Consider the following 19,433-nt stretch of genomic DNA (forward strand, 5'->3'; position numbering starts at 1 on the left):
GGAGGGTCAGGGGGAGAAGCAGACTCCCTGCTGAGCAGGGAGCCCGATGTGGGACTCGATCCCAGGACTCCAGGATCATGACCTGAGCCGAAGGCAGTCGCTTAACCAACTGAGCCACCCAGGCGCCCTCCAGTTTATTTTTTAAAGTAATCTCTACACCCCACGTGGGGCTTGAACTCATGACCCGGATGTCAAGAGTCATATGCTCTTCCGACTGAGAAGCCAGGCGCCCCTGTCATTTTTTTAATGACAAAATTACTTTTTATTTTGGCTTCCTTTAAATTTTTCAAGCTTTCTTTAAGTTTCTGCTGTTTATCTATGGTATTGTAAACATGTATTTTGTTGGGTTTATCTTGAGTTTTGAAAACTATCCACTTAATTATCAACTCTGCCTCCTTCTCTCTTTTTCTGACACTCCAATTAAATGTATATTAGACCTTCTCACTGTTTCTTGTGTTTCTTTTTTTTTTTTTTAAGATTTTATTTTAAATAATCTCTACACGCAATGTGGGGCTTGAACCCACAACCCTGAGATCAAGAATCACAGGCTCCACCGACTGAGCCAGCCTTAGAACTCCTGTTTCTTCTGTTTCTTACTGTATTTTGTGTGTTTCCTAATTGTGTCTTTGCATGCTTTGTTATGGATAATTTTGATGACCTATCTTAAAATTCATGAATTCTGTCTTCAGCTATATCTAAACTGCTGTTAAAGCCATCCCTTCAATGTTTACTTTGTTATTGTCTTTCCGGTTCTATTATTTTAATTGAATCTTTTTTCATGTACGTAGTGCCTCTAGGTTCTTGTTGACATTTGTAAGATCAGCCTTTATCTCCATGAACATGGTAAACATAGGTTTACAATCTACTTCTGTCAACTCTGATATCTAAATTCCCTCGAGTGCTATTCCTATTGATTCTTGCATCTGTGGTTCCTGGCTCTCATATTGTCTAGAGAGACCCCTTATGATTTTTGGTGGTTTACTGAATATTTTGTTTGAGAAATTATCTTTAGGAATAATCTACACAGAATGGAGTTATTTTCCCAGAGAGAGGATTTTATTTTCCTTCTTCTGGGCATCTGGGACAATTAGCAGTCTAGGATGAAGGCTTGACATTTTCCTGGATCTCCAGAGTATAGACTGTACCACCATTTCAGGGTGGAGACCTTTGAATCCTAAACAAGAGAAAGAATGCTTACCACCCTCAGTGACGCTAAGCGCCTGTGAGCTGTTTCCTGAAGTACTTGAAGTGTCCGTGCGTGAGATCGGATGGTGATGTAAGGTGTCCCCACACACGGGGTGGTCACAGTTTCTGTTCCCTCACCTCTCACCCATCTGGCTCCTGCCTTAGCTGTCCTCCCTCAGACTGAAAATGTCCCTGGGGTAGAGACATTTCTGGCTGACCTTCTGGAGCTCCATTCCTCTCCTTGGACCTCCCAGGAGTTTATTCTTGTCTTGTGCAGCTCTGTGATGTTTTTCATTAGATGCAGTTTTTATGTTCTGTTTCAAGCATCTTCTGTTTTCTACAGCAGGAGCATTTCCAATTTATATAGTCCTTTATTACTAGAATTGATATATACTAGGCTTTAGCTTTTTTAATTTATTTTTTATTTTTTAAAAGATTTTATTTATTTTTGAGAGAGAGAGAGTGTGTGAGTGGGGGAAGGAGCAGAGGGAGAGGGACAAGTAGACTCTGTGCTGAGTGTAGAGCCCCACGTGGGGCTCGATCCCACAACCCTGAGATCGTGACCTGAGTGGAAAAACCCAGTCGGGTGCTTAACCAACTGACCCAACTGGGTGCCCCCAGGCTTTAGTTTTTTAATAATCAGCTGCTAGTTAGTGCTCTCAGCAAGGATAAGCATTTGTTGGTTTATTCATCTTTTCATTCAACCTGAAAATATGTGCAGCCTCCTGTGTGATAGATGAGTAAGACATGATCCCTGCCCTAATTGAGCTCAAGGGCTAGTAGGGGAAACAGATTTCAAGCAAATAATTAAAATATGATATGTAACAGAATTATATAATGGAGTAAAAAGCAGGTGTTTAGGGAATGCAGATCAGGTAAGAGAACAACCCTGCTGAAAAGCCTGGTCTAGAGAAGTTAGTTGCAGCAGAGGTGACTTAAAATAATAGTTACTCATATTTTCTTTACATTTTTATTTATTTATTTATATTTTTAAAAGGTTTTATTTATGCATTTGAGAAGGAGAGAGAGCACAAGTGGGGGGAAGAACAGAGGGAGAGGGAGAAGCAAACTGCTCACTGAGCAGGGAGCCAGACATGGGGGCTCCATCCTGGGAGTCCGGGATCATGACCTGAGCAGAAGGCAGACACTTAACTGACCGAGCCATCCAGGCTCCTCTCTTTCCACTTTTAAAGAAATATATGACCTGATAGCACAATCAAGTGTAATGAGGAACATAAAACCTACTTATAGCCAACTAGCCAAAGTTAAATCATTTAAAATTTTTTGATAGATGAATATTATGTATTACTATATCTATGCTGATGTAGATTAATCTATTTTGTTTCTATAACCAGCATCTTCCTTTCTTTGTCCATTCCTACCCCCTTCTTTGATATAAGAAACAGAGGCAGTTAGGCTTATAGAGGTTTAAGAATACTTACTTCTTTAATGATGTTTACCATCATCATGGAAGCTGCTAATTAGGCATCTTAAGTCCAGCTCAGAAGCGTGCATTGATGAAGCTCTATATATGTTTTAAGAAGATTCTCTTCCATTGCCAAATTTACAATATCTCTTCCCCTTATCCCATCCAGACACCTCTTATAATCATAACTGCTTATGTTATCAGTGACCTTGTTGGAAAATAGGGAAGCCAAACTTGCTGGTGTTACCATCTTCTTCATCTGGGTGATATTGCTAAATCTCATTCAGCCTTCTATTCTTTTTCTACTCTGTTGACAACTTTTTGTGAATGCAATGCCTCTTGATCTACAGAAAAAGGTTTTCAAGTGAAACAAGACTTTCATTAAGAGTAGGTTATCCCGTTGGAAGCATCAGATGAGACCCAATGTTGCACAAAGCTTACATATCAACTAGGGGAAATGGGAAATTGTCTCAGGTGAAAACAAATTCTTTAAAACATAAGGAATTGCAGAATTTTATCAGTGCATAAACTGGAGGAGAAAAGGTAGAAAATGTTAATTAAGGGTCTGAGAGATAGGATGAGGCAAAGATCTAATGTGATTCCATTTTTGGAGGAACCCATTCATTGGATCAAACTGCTGTTGATTGTTTGCCAAATCCACATTGGCAAACTATATAATAGTTGGCAAATTATATAATAATATAATTATTATAGCTTCAAAATATATTTCATCTAGTGGAGCAGGTCATCATTCACTCTCTAACAAAATGACCTGTTCTTTGTCTGTTTATTCTTCCAAATGGATTTTGGAAACATTTTACTTTAACATAAAAACCTTGCCCTGGGATTTTATTTAGAATTATATTAAACCCCTTGGATTAACTTGAGATTTAACATCTTTGCAAAATTTTAGCTTTTCCATCCAGGAACATGGTATATCTCTCCATTTATTCAGATTTCTTTTATTTCACACAAAGATTATTTAAAAAAAAACTTTTTTAAAGATTGTATTTATTTATTTGACAGAGAGAGAGAGCACAAGCAGGGGGAGTGGCAGTCGGAGAAGCAGCCTCCCTCTGAGCAGGGAGCCCGATGCCGGGACTCGATCCCAGGACCCAATCATGACCTGGGATCATGACCTGAGCCGAAGGCAGAGGCTTAACCAACTGAGCCACCCAGGCATCCCTCATTTTTAAATTTTTATTGTGGAAAATTTCAAACATATCCAAGAGTGGAGATGAATGCCTATGTACTGATGGCATGACTTCAATAAAGATCAATTCATGGCTAATCTAGTTTCATACCCACTCCTTCCTACTTTTTCCTGTATGATTGGAAAAAAAAAATTTATATCATAGAATTTTGATTTTTTTTTCATAGAGGACTCAAATATGCTTTACTATTAAGGTTAATTATAAATTTTTATATTGATTATTATTATAGATAGAATCTTTTAAAAATCTTCTAACTGCAAATTCTGCTATAAAGGAAAACTTTAAATTATTTATATATAACTGCTTCACCAGATTTCTAATTATTCTGAGAAATTTAAAGTTATTCTCTTATATTTTCTAAATATAGAATTAGATCAGTATACAACTGTAATTTTGTTTTCTTTCTAATATGTAAGCTTCATATCAGTTATCAGCAATTATAATGTACTGATAGAATTTCCAAAAATATATTCAGTAATAACAGTAAATAGAAGGCATTTTTGTCTACTTTGTGATTTTATTAAAGGTGTCTTAAAATATACATTCTTTATATATCCTCTTGAGAAGCTAGAAATGAGTATTGAATTTTACCATATTCTTTTTTATTATCTAATAAGGTAGTTCTATCATTTTACTCCTTGAACAAAGTTAACTGTGCCTTAATAGATTTTCTACATTACTGATTTACCTCATTTTATTGCAGTAATTTGGTTTAATGTATGATGGATTTGTATATTTCGATTTTTGCTTCTGTCTACATATGATTGATCTGTGTGTGTGTGTGTGTGTGTGTGTGTGTGATCTTGGTTGGATTGTATTTTTGAGTGCATTTTAAACTGTCTTCATTTTAGGATAATTACAATAACACAGAGATCATCAGTTTTTAGAAATGTTCAGAAAAGCCAATCGTTAAACTGGTCAGAAATTTTGAGGGAGATAATTCTTTGATCTAGTGTTTATTTTTCCCATTTTTATTGAACTACTGATCAATTTCAAGAACTTACATTTTCTTAAATATTTAATACATTTTACTGAGATTTTCAAATATGTGAGCAGAATATATACTATCTTTTTATCATTTTCATTTAATTTTTGCCTTATATCCTTGTCAGAAATCTTAATTTTTAAAATATTTTTCCTGATTTAGTTTATCTTCTCTGCATAAGGAAGACTAATTACATTTATTTTTCAATTCACATATTTATTAAGTTTATTTAATTGTTATTCATTTTCTCCTGCTTCTTTACATTTTTGTTCTGTAGGAATGTTATTTTACATTTGAAGGCCATTTTGGTTCAGTTCCTTAAGTTTTGTTTTGGAGTGTTCTCATTTAAATTATTTTCCAATTAATCCATAATAACGTGTTGATTTCCTCTTCTAGTCAAGAGTGATTTATAAAAGAGATTTTAACCTCCCGAGTGCTTCAGATATGTTATGAAATTCTGATGTGTTTTATTGTAGTCAGATAATGATCAAAATGAAAGCAGAGATCAAGAGTGACAAATTTTTACCTTTTCAACTCAAAAGTTACTCTTGAAAGGATGTCTTACCATCCAGAATCCATTTTTAGATTGTACTTTCTTTCCCAAATAGATAAACAGTCTTAAGGGTTTGGAGTGGGGAGGAAAGTGTTTGAAGAGGAACGAAGTATTAAATATGAATATGGAAGCCCAAGAGGACCAAGGAAGAATAGAATTTTCCTGTAAATACAGAACATATAGGTCCTTTCCTCTCTTGGCTCAAGTTCTAGGTGAGGCTCAGAGAATAGGGAAACCTCTTCTCTCCCCTATCCCTCAAGTCAATTTGGAAAGTAGAAATTAAACAGGCATGGTGGGGGTATATTAAGGTATAAGAGTGCCTGAGATAGCCCCCAATAAGTTTCAGAGTGGCTGGCAGGGAGCTAGCTCATCCAAAAGTGATTACAAATGAACAAGAAGACACAAGGGAGTCTGGAAATAAGTGCAAGAAGCAAGAAGCATGGCAGTGACCTGACAGCGGGAGGCCATGGCAGGTCTTTAGATGTAAGCAGGAAGATGGAAAGATCATCTGGGGATGAGCTAGGAATGGGGCAGGTGGTCAGCACAAGGACAGCAGTGACCACACCGAAGAAGCATATGTTCACTCCCCAGCTTCAGTGTAGAGTTGCCAGATTTGGCAAAGGAAAATACAGGATGTTCAGTCAAGTTTGAATATCAGGGAAACAGCAGATAATATTTTAGTATAAGTATATCCCAGATTTTGCATGGGATATACTTTTACTAAAAATGTTGGTGGTTATGAATTTATGTGAAATTTTTACAGAATTCAGATTTAGTAGGATGTTTTGTATCTTATCTGGCAACCCTCCTCAGTGGCATTTGTGAATATCCCAACAATGTTACATAAAGAGCAAGAATAAGAAAACTCTTGGAGGGAAAATCTTGATTGTCCATGTTTTATGTCTGAATGGTCTGAGATATCACTCAGAGTTTTGAGGTTTTCTGAAAAGGACCAGATTAAATATTTTGCATTAGAAATAAATGTGGCTGCAAATCAGAAACATTTTCAGTTAAAGAAAAATAAATTGTCATTTTGCACATCCAAAGTGATGCAATTGTTATGCATTGAAATTCATAACAATGTTATTTGTTTTTAAGTTCATGTGACAGGTAAAATATGGTACTTCACAGTATGATGTTTATATCTCTGTCCAAGAGACCAGCACGAGCTAAATTAGGATCTCTCAGTGTTAACTCCATATTCCTAGTCTCCTCCATCTCTGGCCCAATCAGCTAGGACGAGGATGGGAGTGGTGTAATGTGACCATTTCTATGGGTGAGAAGGGAAATAGGGGATCATTATGGACCAGGCAAAGAGCCTGAATTGTGTGTACTATAAATGTCTTCCGTCTCTTGCTGTGACAACTTAGTAATGGATTGTTGAGCTTTAAACTTGGTCCAGAAACTGAAAAGAAATGGGGAAGATGGATTGTTATCTTTCCCATTTCTGGCTCTGGACCAGTTGTCAGAAAAAAGTTCATGGCTTCTTTTTTATAAAGCTACTCTCTTCCCAGTACATTTCATTATGCCCTTGTCATGGAGTAGCACATGTCACTATTATATGTCCTTTGGATCTTATCTTGACATATTATTCCTCTGTTTTATTACCAGTTTTAGACAGCACTATAGTGCAGATTAAACCCTCGACATTCAGTTACAGAAATACCGATGCATTCATTTAGAGTACTGTCAGAATCTTTGTGCCCTTTCAATATCCAGCTTGCCGGAGATGTAGTGAAATCCAATGAAATACATAGCTTTTTCCAGAGCTAGTGAGAACCGGGAATTTATATATAACAAGGAAAAAATTGTTTTCTGCCTGTGAGGTAGCCACAGCAAGCATTAGAAGGTTAATCTCTCTAAGAGTTTTTATTTCCCAATTATGAAAGTTATAGGGCCCCCTTCACCTAAGGGGTTCAGTTGAAATCCAAGAGGAAAATCTCTAGGGGAGTGCTTTATCTGTCTCCTTAATTTCCCAAGTTTGTGACTGGGGGAATGACTCACTCATGATTAGAGTTTTCATGGAGTCATGAGTCTTAAGTGTACTCTAGAGCCTGATAATCGGTTTTACAGTTTAACAGTGAATTAATGTGAGCCCAAGGGGTTTATCTTTCCCTATATGGGCTCCCCCCAATGCCTCTGTCACTTCAGGCACTCTTCAGAAAGCTCCTCACTCACATTCAAGCATTTATCATAATTGTTTAGAATAAAAAATGACATTCATCAGTGCCAGGCTAGATGAGCTCATAGGGAAGACATATTGTCTCTCGTCGTTGTGCCAATTTTATGGATTTTGAGAAGCAGGAGAGAAGGAACATAGCTGTGGTTCATTTTAGGTCATTGTGGATCTGGGGCACTGTGGATGCCAGCCCATAGTGCCTTTCTAGAGGGCAGATTGAGCGGTGTGAGGTTTGAGGGGCGTGATAGGATATGGGGCAGGAGGAGGGGTGCAGCCTTCTCTCCATGATGCTCTATAGCCCAGTTATTCCCTGAACAGTCAGAAATTGAGAATGTGGGGTCTGGGGTAGAGCCAGGCAATGTCCAGGCAGTGACATTTGTCCCACCCTGGGGAGGGACATGCTGAGAGATGGGGCTAGGGAACAATCTCAGGTTTAGAGGGCTTTGGACATCATGCTAAGAACACATTCATTTTTCTCGCAGGCCAGTGGTTCCCTCTGTGTGGAAACCAGACATTTCTTTGTCACCCTGAGTCCTGTTTTTTCTCTCACAGTGTTCTGCTCAAGCATCGACTGTCCCAGGGAGGCTTCTGGCTTTCCTGGCTGCTTTACAGCTCTCTTCTCTATCCAAGCATTTGTTTAGCATGTATTACAGAGTCCTCTGTGATCTAACTAACCATTAGCCTGTCACCCATACTTAACGAGAGGCTCCTTAACTGTTCTCATGCCCAATACAGTCTTGGGCGAGTGATGGACAGATAGATGAGTGGATAAATTTACTAACCCATTTCATCCCCATATCAATCCAATGAGGTAGGAACTATCACTCTGACCATTGGTCAGATGAAGAAACTGAGTACCTAAAGCATAAGTAACATGCCCAAGGCTCCCAAGCTGGTAAGGGATGGCCCTGGGATTCAGGACCAGTGAGGCTTCAATCCACAATCCATGGTTTTAATCACACAGCTTCTGTGTCCCTAAATCAAAATGACAGGTAATGGATCAACCTCACATCCTACCTGAAACTGTAAATTCTAAAACCACAGTGATGCACAGAAATAGAAAATATTGATTTGGGAAGATAAGATTTGGGAAGTTTAATTCTTTTAGAACCCATACAAAGTGAAATACTATTGCTAATGATTTTGCTTATTCTAACTCTTTTCACATGCCCAGCCAGGCTGGTTAAGTTGACCTGTAAATCTCTTCCTAACTCTGGTGCCCAGGCCTGGCATGTAGGTTTTTGTCATTTACTTTTCCTCTTTCAGCCTATGATTCTGTAAATATAGTCACTCTCCCCCAGGATTTGCAGTCAGGGCTGTTCTAAATACCCTGGTCTAATAGACCCCTTCGAGACACTTGCAGTTCATCAAACAAGGGTTTGGTTTAGAAAATACAATTCTCATACCTAGAGAACAATTGAGCCAGAGAATCCTAGAAGTCATCTCATCTCCCTGCTTCTGACCCACCAGAGAGCCCTTCTCTCTGCCTTCCATCCCTCCCTCTTTTCTTGCTCTATGATCAATTGTAGCTTCTACTTGCTGTTTGCATATGAGCTTCCAGTTTCATATTCATAGCTCTTCCTGCTGCATTATTTCAGCAAAGACCTATCATAAATGTCAAAATGCAGTCTTAAAATAAAAGAGAAAACAAATCCAGACTTAACCAGTTTCCAGAGTACTTTTTTTTTTTTTTCTTCCTGGGGTGTTGGGGAAACAAAGGGAATTAGAAATTATAAGCTGGTATGCATCTGGATAGCCAAATGCTATTCCCTATGGAAATTGCATAAAACATTTCTCCAAACCCAAAAGAAAAATAAACCGTGACAATTTTATTCTAATTTATTTTAAATTAAAGATTCTTTTTTTCTTCTTTGAAGCAGCATATTTACTGATTGTTGTAAAAGAGATTAGAAACTTACCTCAATGAAAATGAAAGAAAATGGGTTGGGGCCTTCATATAAATGTTTAATGCTTCTTACCTCAACAAATTTGGAAAGGGTTGTGTTATTAAGTGTATTTCCTCATTGGGTATGTCTTAAAACAAGGGTCTGAAGATTGTGGTGCCTGGACTAAATCCAGCTTGACACTTGTTTTTATAAATAAAGTTTTATTGGAACACAACCATACCCATTCATTTTAGTATCCTATATGGCTGCTTTCATGCTACAACCTCAGAGTTGAGTAGTTGTGACAGAGATTGTATGGCTTACAAAACTGAGAATATTTACTCTCTGGTCCTTTACAGAAATTGTTTGCCCATCTCTGTTTTAGAACATCCAAAAGAGAGGACATGGCCTTCTTTAGTGTTGGAGACCACAGTTTGAACTAGGAAATTCTGGGATTAAATGTGATTTATCAGTGGGAAAATCCACTTACGGACCTTGAAGCCCAGTAAGACCTATGTTCAAATTCCGTCTTTGTTTGGGACTACCCTGCATGCCACTGACAAGTTGTTTAACTTTTCTGAAACTCAATTATTTTATCTGTAAAATGAAGACACTTTTTATTGTGAAGAGCTACTATGCCATTAAATGGGAAAATGTTCCGAAGTGTGCAGTGTGTTGCCAGCCATATAGTGGACACTTAGTGAATATAATTTTTGTCCTTGTTATGTCCAAATTGAGGAATGAGCTACATGTGAATGCACAGATTCTTCTGTCTGGACAAATGTCCATTTGTGTGGTGGAAAAATTCTTTATCATTTTAACACATTCTGTATTTTATCATGAGTCTTTGGGGAAAAAAATGCTTTTGTCTACTATACCTCGGATCCTATTCAAAGGTTTTACCAAGTACTTCCTGATTCATTTGAAACTATTATTTAAGGCCAGTTTTCAGTAGGATTGCCCATGGTCACGGCAATTATCAATGATTTCCAACAACACTTTAATGGCATTTATGCAATGAAGAGCAGGGAACTTGTGTTTCAGAAATTGCCTTGCTGCACAGCATTTTCCCCTGTATAAAATCAATCTCTTACCTATACTCCAGGTCTCAGAGGCCAGACCTCTCGAGGATGCTCCAACTCCAAGAAATGTAGTCCAACAGCCTTACTGCTGAATGTGTAAAATTCCACTTGAGAAGGAACTGGGCACTTGTTCACAGCATCACAATCAGCTGGAGACCTCAACTGATTTTGTTAAATATTGTGCTTCTTGTGTGGAATAACTTCTCCAGCCTCAGTCCAGGGAAACACTCTAGCGTTGTGTCCATTTTGTCCAAGATGAAGGACACCATTTCTATGGGTACTTGGCCCACCCATTTTGGAGAGATGCAAGTAAGCCATCTAGACTAAAGAAGTAAGTCTTGTGTTAATAAATATTTTTCCCCAGACATTTCACTTAAACATTATGGCACAAATACTTATCCCTAGGAAGTGGGCTGCCATGCAGCATCATTGTTCTCAATTTACAGATGAATGAAAATGTGATATGATGGAGCAAAGTGAGGCACTTGACAGTCATAGTAAATACTCAGAGCTCAGAAGCAGCAAATGACTCCTGGACGCTTTTGTTGTGCGCATATGACCAGGTGTGCCAAGAAATTGGCAAGTAGTCTATGCCCTTCACCCTCCTTCCAGCATGACTTCTGTGCACAAATATCACTCCAGTTGTATTATGTTTCCCCATGGCCTTTCCCTTGGCCTTGACCTCATCTCTCTTCCTCCTTTCCCTTCCCCACCTCCCTCATCTCTCTTTTCTCACCTTTTTCCTTTTCTCTCCTTATCCTATCATATTGTGTTTTGCTAAGCGGCCTTAAATCTCTTTTGCAACAAGGCAGGGTATTAAGTAAATATATATCAGAGAGAATCACAGAAACTCATAGTTGGAAGTAATGGAAGAAGAGCAAGGATCACAGTTCCTCCTATCAGAGCTAAGTGAGCAATATTTACATAAAGCCATGTTGATATGATTAAGCTTCTCCAAACCAATAGTTTTTTGTTCTATATCACAAAAGCACAGCAAATCAAAAAGTTGAATAGATTAGGGTTGTGGGGGTATGATTTTGCACATCACATTCATGCTATAATCCGTGGACATATGTTTCGTATCTTGGAGCTTTCCCCCTCCCTCACTTTGATTAAGAGTCCAGCATTACTCATATCAACCCATATTTTCTTTATTTAAGTGCATAGAATAAAGTCATTCTTCACTTGTATTCACACAGAGACAAAACTTTGATAATGGGCACATATAGCTCACAAAGTAGTCAGATAATCACCTGGGTTTCTATGCCCTTGTAAAAACACTTCAGAATTCTCTGAACTCAATATAAATGTAATGTTGACTGAAACTTCTAGATCAAGAATTTTCAACATAAGATCAAGACCCATCAGAACAATGGTTTTCAATCCTGGCTGCTAATATATTAGGATCATCTGAGAAGCTTAAAAAAATACCGTCGCCCTTACCCACACCAAAGGTTCTGATTTTTGGTCTGGAGTCAAGACCTGGCATTGATATTAAAAAAAAAAAAAAAAAAACCCTCTTCACATAATTCTAATATTAGCTAGGGTTGAGAACCGCCATACTAATTGGTTTTGAGTTATATAGTCGATTGTAAGTCTCCTCAGCTTTTTATTTTCCTTTTCAGTGAATAATCAGAATAGAACAGCAAATATCAGTATGCTGTTCATATAGTAATGATGGGTACTATTCCATGAAATTCCTGTTTCAGTTTCGTGTATATTAGGGTGGATACTGTTACTATTTAAAAATAATTTCTTACTGTGGACTGTAATCAAAGTTTGAAAAACACTGCTTTAATTATCTTTAACAGAGAAAATATGTTGATAGCTGCCTAGGGAAAATCAGAAAATCTTCATCTGTCCTAAGAGAGAAGCCCAACTGCACTATTTTTAAATGCTTGTATGGCATGCAGAGGTATCGCCAAGTGATCTCTGCACTATCAAATGTTTCTTACCTCTTTATAGAAGCACTTACACATTCTCGAAGACACTGAGCCCAACTTTCTGCTCTCCTGCAGTCACCCTCGCTGCTTAAAATTAAGTTGCATTTCTTTAAAAAAATCTTTTAGCTTAGTCTCCTCATTTTTAAGTCAGCTCATTCTGACCCTTAGTTAGGGATATTTATGGGAGAGTTACACTTCATTAGCAAATACAGGATCTCCAGTCTGGCACTAAAGTATTCTATCAGTTCTCTAAAAATTCCCATCAAGCCTGTGGGCCTAGCATTTTAACAAAACTTTCTGGAATCTTCCAGGAGGCTTTCTGGAAGGAGAAGTAGAGCTTTGGTATTAACATTAAGTGCCTAGATATTCCAGGATAATGAGTGGTTTTCATAGATGATGTCCAAGTGATTCAGCCCTGCTGATCTTTTCACGGTTCGCATAATGGAAATGTAGAAACCCTATCAAGAAGACTGGGGAGTGGGCACCTGGGTGGCTCAGTCATTAAGCGTCTGCCTTCGGCTCAGGTCATGATCCCAGGGTCCTGGGATCAAGTCCCGCATCGGGCTCCCTGCTTGGCAGGAAGCCTGCTTCTCCCTCTCCCACTCCCCCTACTTGTGTTCCTGCTCTCGCTATCTCTCTGTTAAATAAATAAATAAAATCTTTAAAAAAAAAAAAAAGAAGACTGGGGAGTTTCTGGCCTCACTGGCCCCACCTCTGGGAGAGGGGACCACTTCCCCCCCCCTTTTGTCCACAGGACAACAGGCTCAAGTGTTTTACCACATGGCAGAAGAGAGGAAGGCAGGTTGTTCACAAATTCTTCAGGAATTCAAGCACAAGCATCTTAAATATGAGCAAACTTCCATACCTAACATCTTCCAGAAAATACACATGACAGAGGGAAGTGAGAATTGGAGAATTAATTGAAGACCTAGGCAGGGGTTGATCTAGGGGCGATATGAATGTCTCAAAAATGCTTCAATGAGGTAAGAAGGAGGGCTGAATCAATTGATCAAAAAATAATTCAGAGCTGCTAACAGAAACCTCTAAGTTTGGATGTGAACCTTCTGGAGATATGGAGGTGGCCAGTGAAACACAACGTGTCTGAAACTAGCCTTCAGATGGCAAAGGAAAAGGCAAATAAGAACTCTGATCTTGTGGGGAGTTTGGGGAAAAAAAACAAGCCTGTGGTTGTTCATTAAAAATAATAAGCTTTCTCTCAAGCGGGATGCAACACCAGATTATTTTTAACAATTTTCTGCTCTGACAGCCAGTGATAAAGCCTCATGCAACAGAAAGGGAAATGAATTAAATAAATCAGTCCAAAAAAGAGGGATCAAAGGCATACCATGAAAAGAGTGAAAGATGTCTATCCGAAGAATCTGCTTTGGATTATAGATGAACGTGACTAGGGCAATACTGTGGGTGGAAGCCCAGAAAGTTGAGGCCTAGCTGATTAAATTTCAAGGCCAATTCCCAACAATGAGCAGATCTTACGGCAGAGTTGAGGATATGAAACCCACACTCTGCCGTCAGTAACTGCATGGACTAGGGGAATCAGGTGGAGGGTACACAGAGGGACAGGGTCAGGACTCTGGTGAAGGCAAATACAAAGATTTTCGTATTGCAAGTGATCTTGACGACCAGATCTCATTCCTCCCATAAGGATTTGTAAAATGTTCTACACCTTTGAAAGTCAGAAAGGGAACACATGTGGGACTAAAGAAAAAATAGAGAAAGTCAGAAGTCGTGGTTGGACATTGGCTTGGAAGAAGTGAAGATGAAAGGTTATATTCTCACTTTCCTACTTTATAGATCAAAAGCTATTTAGACAACTGAATGGTCTGGTTTCCACAGGTTTCAAACACACCCATATAAACAGATAACTGGGGTTGACCTGTACTTGAAGACTTGAAATGATATTCTTATGTTATTCTTTTTCCCTTCCTTTCTTTTCCCCCACCCCATCCCTTTATGTCTCTTTTTCTTTTTCTTTTTTTTTTAAAGATCCATTTTTTTTTTTTTAAGATTTTGTTTATTTATTTAAGAGAGAGAGAATGAGAGAGACAGAGAGCACATGAGAGGGGGGAGGGTCAGAGGGAGAAGCAGGCTCCCTGCCGAGCAGGGAGCCCGATGCGGGACTCGATCCCGGGACTCCAGGATCATGACCTGAGCCGAAGGCAGTCGCTTAACCAACTGAGCCACCCAGGCGCCCCTATGTCTCTTTTTCACTTGTAAAGATCCACAGCATCTACGAAAGCCATCGGGTGTGAGAGCTTAGGCAAGGTCAGGCTTACCTCCATTTGGAGGATGAAGACCATGGATCATTCTTCCTATTACTCTAAGATTTTTTTGTAATAGCCTTAACATAGTCTATCAACTTGGTTTTCTACAGCTACTGGCAGATACATACCATTAAAAAGGGGAGGTGGGTGAGAGGTACAATATGCTCATTTCATAAACAGTGAGGATATCTAGAGCTGGCATCTTGTTTTTCAGCTTGCTGAGGGGAGAGGAGTAAATCAAAGGAAGAATGGGTGGTGACAGCTGGGAGGGTCGGGGTTATGGGAATATGTAGGAGGAAGGGAGTAATGAGCAGGATTTTGGCCAAAGCTGAGAGGTGTTCCCCGGTGACATTATTTCATTAGATTTTCACAGTATTCTTGTAAGATGGGTAGAACAAGTAGCACTGTCTCCATTACGTTGATGAGAAAAATGAAGCCCGAGATGTTAAGTGACTTGCTTTGAGCTCTGACAATAAGGGACTAAATCAAAAGTGGACACCACATCTGCTGATTCTCACTTTATTCTGCCAGATCAATAATGAAGTTGAAGTATCTCTACGAGCCTGTGAAAATTCTCTGACCAGTCATTCTTACTGTGACCCTTAAGACCATGGTGACCTGCCTACTCTTTACCTTTCCAGTCTTCCTAGCTCTGCCCTGGCCCGTTAATGAGCTCCATACTGAACTCATTCCGTCTTCTCTTCTCCCCAGCTGCTCCCCATCTTTCAGCTCTCTGTGACATATTTCTTCTCCCAAAGAGTCCTATCTAATGTCTCTGAGTCAGTGAAAATTGACCCTTCTTCGTGCTCTGTAGACTTTGTTCTTACCCCTAGTCTAGCACCATTCTGTAACTGCCTGTTTTTCTATCCCTATATCCGTCTTGAACTTCTTAGGGATAGTGATTTTCTTATTTAGCATTACATCCTCAGTGCCAAGCGCAGCTTTTGGCATATACTAAGCCTCTCAAGTGTTTGTTCAATCAATCAATCAAGCCAAGATCAGAAGGTATGATCATTTTTAAAATTCAGTTTTACATTTTAGATTACAACCAAGCCCCTCTGCTATTGATAGCCTAAATTTAGTTTTGTGCAATCAACAAATGTTAACCAAGATGCTTAGTACCTCTATGGGGTTGTATGTCCAGGCTTCTCATGGTGCTTGTTATATAACAGGTCCTCAGTACATAATTTGGCAGTGAATTACTTAGTACAAAGATGATTAATGTACCGATTTCCTAAGGTGTTTAGACAATGTCTTGCATGTAAATAATGATGATACGGGACAGAACATGGAAAGAGCCATATGGGAAGAATTTTGGGTAGCTTTCTCTTGCTAAGCTGAAAACATGATGGCAAGGAGTGAGGACTTAAAGGAGGCCCATATAATAACTGACTCCTGGGAAATAGACAGCAGAATATGATGTAGCCTGTGGAAATAAAAAATGGCTTAACTCACCTCGACAAGAAAAATATGCCACCTACTGGTTCATTATGTATTTGTAGTGATGCCCTTAAATATCACCAGTCACAAGTATTTAGAAAAATATCAAGATGCTTTCTAGACAAAATGCCACCACTAGTAGGACAGAAGTCATATTTATAGGGACAGAGTAAGGGTCTGCAGCATGATTGTTGTTTTGATCTCCAGTTCAATGTGTTCTTGATGGGCTATCTTCTGTTTCACCTGCCTCTCCGAGGACTCTTAATGAGCATTTCTGGAAGTACTCTCTCCCGCATGTATTTAAGGGCTCACTGTAGAAAGACTGAAGTGTCATGGATACAGAGTTCAGGCCCTTCATCCCAGCAGCTTTGGTTTGAAACCCAGCCCCACCACCTAATAGCTACACAATCTTGGATAATTAACTGAACCTCGCCATGTTGGAGTGTTAAATATATGAACCTATAAAAAATTCTCCTTTCTGCTTAAGCTACTTTGATTGCATTTTTTTCACTTGCCACTGTGTGAGTGCTAGTACAATATCTACTAATTCCTGAACACTGCTTGAGAAGATATCACCATATAAAGCAATTGGTATTCTTGTTACATCCATGTCTCTGGAAATCATATAACCAGTATTTATTGTCCTGCTAGCATTAAGATTATAAAGATGAACAAGATAAACAGGGTGCTTCTCTTTGATGGTACAATAATGACTAATTGTTTTCAAAAACATTAACTTTTACTCTACTTGTTCCAAAATGTTCTTTTCTCTGGAGAGCTGAACATCTTCTCTTATTAGAAGTGTATCTTAAAACCAAAGACATCTCATCCATTTTAATGCAAAGATACAAACTAAAATGCAAAGCAGGAACTTTGTGGTGAAAGTTTCATTTATTTATTTTCGATAAAGTAAATCCCAAGCCTCTGGCTGTTCTTTATGAAACTTTCCCAAGGCAGGAGGATTTTTCAGTGTAATGAAACTAATGGTATCATGACTGGAGGACAATCACTCATTCTGCTGTATGCTTTTTTGGCTCTTCTCTTCTCCATTTGCCTATGATGATGCAATTTGTTTCCTGATAATGGATGGGCTTCTTCTCCCTTTCAGTCACTTGCATGAGGCACTGAAACTTGCTCAAGACATGTCCAAAGTTCATCTGCTTAGAGGATTTTTTTTTTGAGTCTTTCATGGTTGATGAAATTAAATTTATAGTTGTGATGCAAGTACAAGAGTGTGTGTGTGTGTGTGTGCTTTGTCCTTAAAATGTATGCAGTGGCCTTTTAATGTTATAATATATGGTCAGGCTGCAGTTGCTATGGATACAATAACCAAATTGTCTGACCTTTGAGGGTAGGGAGATGCATGGGCGGCAGCTCTGATCAGAGCTGAGGATGGATGACAGAATGAAAGTAAAGATTAAAGAATAAGGGGCTCTTTATATCTTAATGTTCAGATCAGAGCAATCTATTCTTTCCGTGTCTACTGACAGTATCCATCAGAGCAAGACTGAAGACTTAGTAGTATTCCTTTAATTATTTTTATACTATATATTTTGGATCCTGGATGAGTGTAGTTTTGGAGTTCTTGATTAGATTATAGATGGTCTATAATTTTTTACATAGCATAAAATCATGCTTTCTGGTAATGGCACACATTATATCCAGATTAGTGTCCACACAAGACAATGTTACTATTAACACAGCAAATGCGTGCTTTTGTTTGGAATGTACCAAGTTGATTAGTCAACTGAATACTTTCTCTGTTCAGAAGAGATCACTTTCTAGGACCTCTATGACCACTGGGGAGTTTCTCTGTGTCTTCCTTTCGTATCGTTAAGATTTAGAAGATACTCCAAATGAGAAGTTCATATATCTGTGTTTCTTCTGTTCGTACTACGTGTCAGGGGAATGTGAGGGAAGTGTGGAATATGGGGAGTGGCATCATCACCCTAATTGCTAGAGGGAGGGTATTCTATGCCCAATACAGTGTTAAGCTCTATGATACAGACATGAGTAGGAAATGATTCCTGCCCTCAAAAACTTGCTTGGCAGACTGCATATTGAGTAGGGGCAGAAAGGAGTAAAGTCAGCAAATGCAGCCAAATATAAAAGGAAGAAGTGAGTCCAGTGGGATGGGCAGGAAAGAAGCTGAAGGGAAGGTATACTTGAGATGGGACCCAAAGGAAGGGCAGACCTAGATAACAAGGAAAGACCAGGTTCAGTGTTAGTAAATTTCAGAACTGGTAAATATGCTGCATGTATTTTTTGAATGTGTCAAATATTATATTAAAATAGAGGTAAGGTCAAGCAAGTAGTGTGAGCAAAGATACACATGGGGCATGATCTAGTGGTTAAGGGACTTCGGGTAGTTTGGTTCTGTTGGGGAAGCAGAGGGTTTTACTAGGTATTCTGTAGCAATGAAGATGCTGAGACAATTGTGGGGCCCACGAAGGGCTATAAATGACTAGTTTTTTGCCTATGAAATTATATAAAGTATGTATAGTATGTTAGATATTTTTTTCCAGTATGGATCCTTGAGTGAGTTATAGACAGATTTTTTTTCATCTTGAGAAATTGATCCACTTTGATACTCTACAGGTGATGACATGGGCACCTCCAAGCTTCCAAATACTCATCAATAAGATTGTGAAGATGCACTTGGCATTCTCAACTCGGAGGGTTTTTTTTCCCCAAACAAAATAGGTAACCTGTGTCTCAATGTTAATATACACATATTGCTTCCCATGCAGGGAAGTCAGAGTGAGAGCAGGTGCTTTGGCACAAGGGAGTAGAACATCCTACAGGTTTCGTTTGTGGGTGTGTGTTTTTGAAATCAAGTGTATGCTAAAAATGGACAGTCTTACAGCCTTTCTGTCTTTCTTTCTTTCTTTCTTTCTTTCTTTCCTTTCTTTTCAAAGGACCTTCTTAAGAAATGCTACTCTGCCAAGGCATCTTACCTCTTCCAGCAGGATAAGTTCTATGATGTCAGCTACGACACAGGAGACAAGTCTATCCAATGCAGCAGGAGACCAGATGCGTTCAAATTCTGGATGACTTGGAAGGCCCTGGGCACATTAGGCCTTGAAGAAAGAGTCAATCGTGCACTCGCTTTATCTAGGTACTTGCCTGTGTGTGTGTATGTGTGTGTACGTGTGTGTGTGTGTGTACGTCTGTAACAGAAAGACTTGATGGAAATAACATTTGCAAAGTCTGGATACATGTTCTTTCTTGTGTGCATTTCTCCTTTCATCTAATGAC

General features: G+C 38.8%; 1 protein-coding gene across 1 annotated transcript in view; it reads left to right on the plus strand.

Annotated features, from left to right (window-relative positions):
• The window catches only part of GADL1 (glutamate decarboxylase like 1), a 159,203-nt gene that overhangs the window by 68,159 nt on the left and 71,611 nt on the right, over positions 1 to 19,433 (plus strand). Inside the window, exon 12 of the mRNA XM_081825500.1 lies at positions 19,094 to 19,293. Within this exon, the coding sequence (XP_081681626.1) occupies positions 19,094 to 19,293 (200 nt within the window). The remainder of the gene's footprint in view (positions 1 to 19,093; positions 19,294 to 19,433) is intronic.

This window comes from Leptonychotes weddellii, chromosome 1, assembly GCF_054177405.1.
Source record: "Leptonychotes weddellii isolate Sample4059 chromosome 1, ASM5417740v2, whole genome shotgun sequence".
In the NCBI taxonomy this organism is placed as follows: Eukaryota; Metazoa; Chordata; class Mammalia; order Carnivora; family Phocidae; genus Leptonychotes; species Leptonychotes weddellii.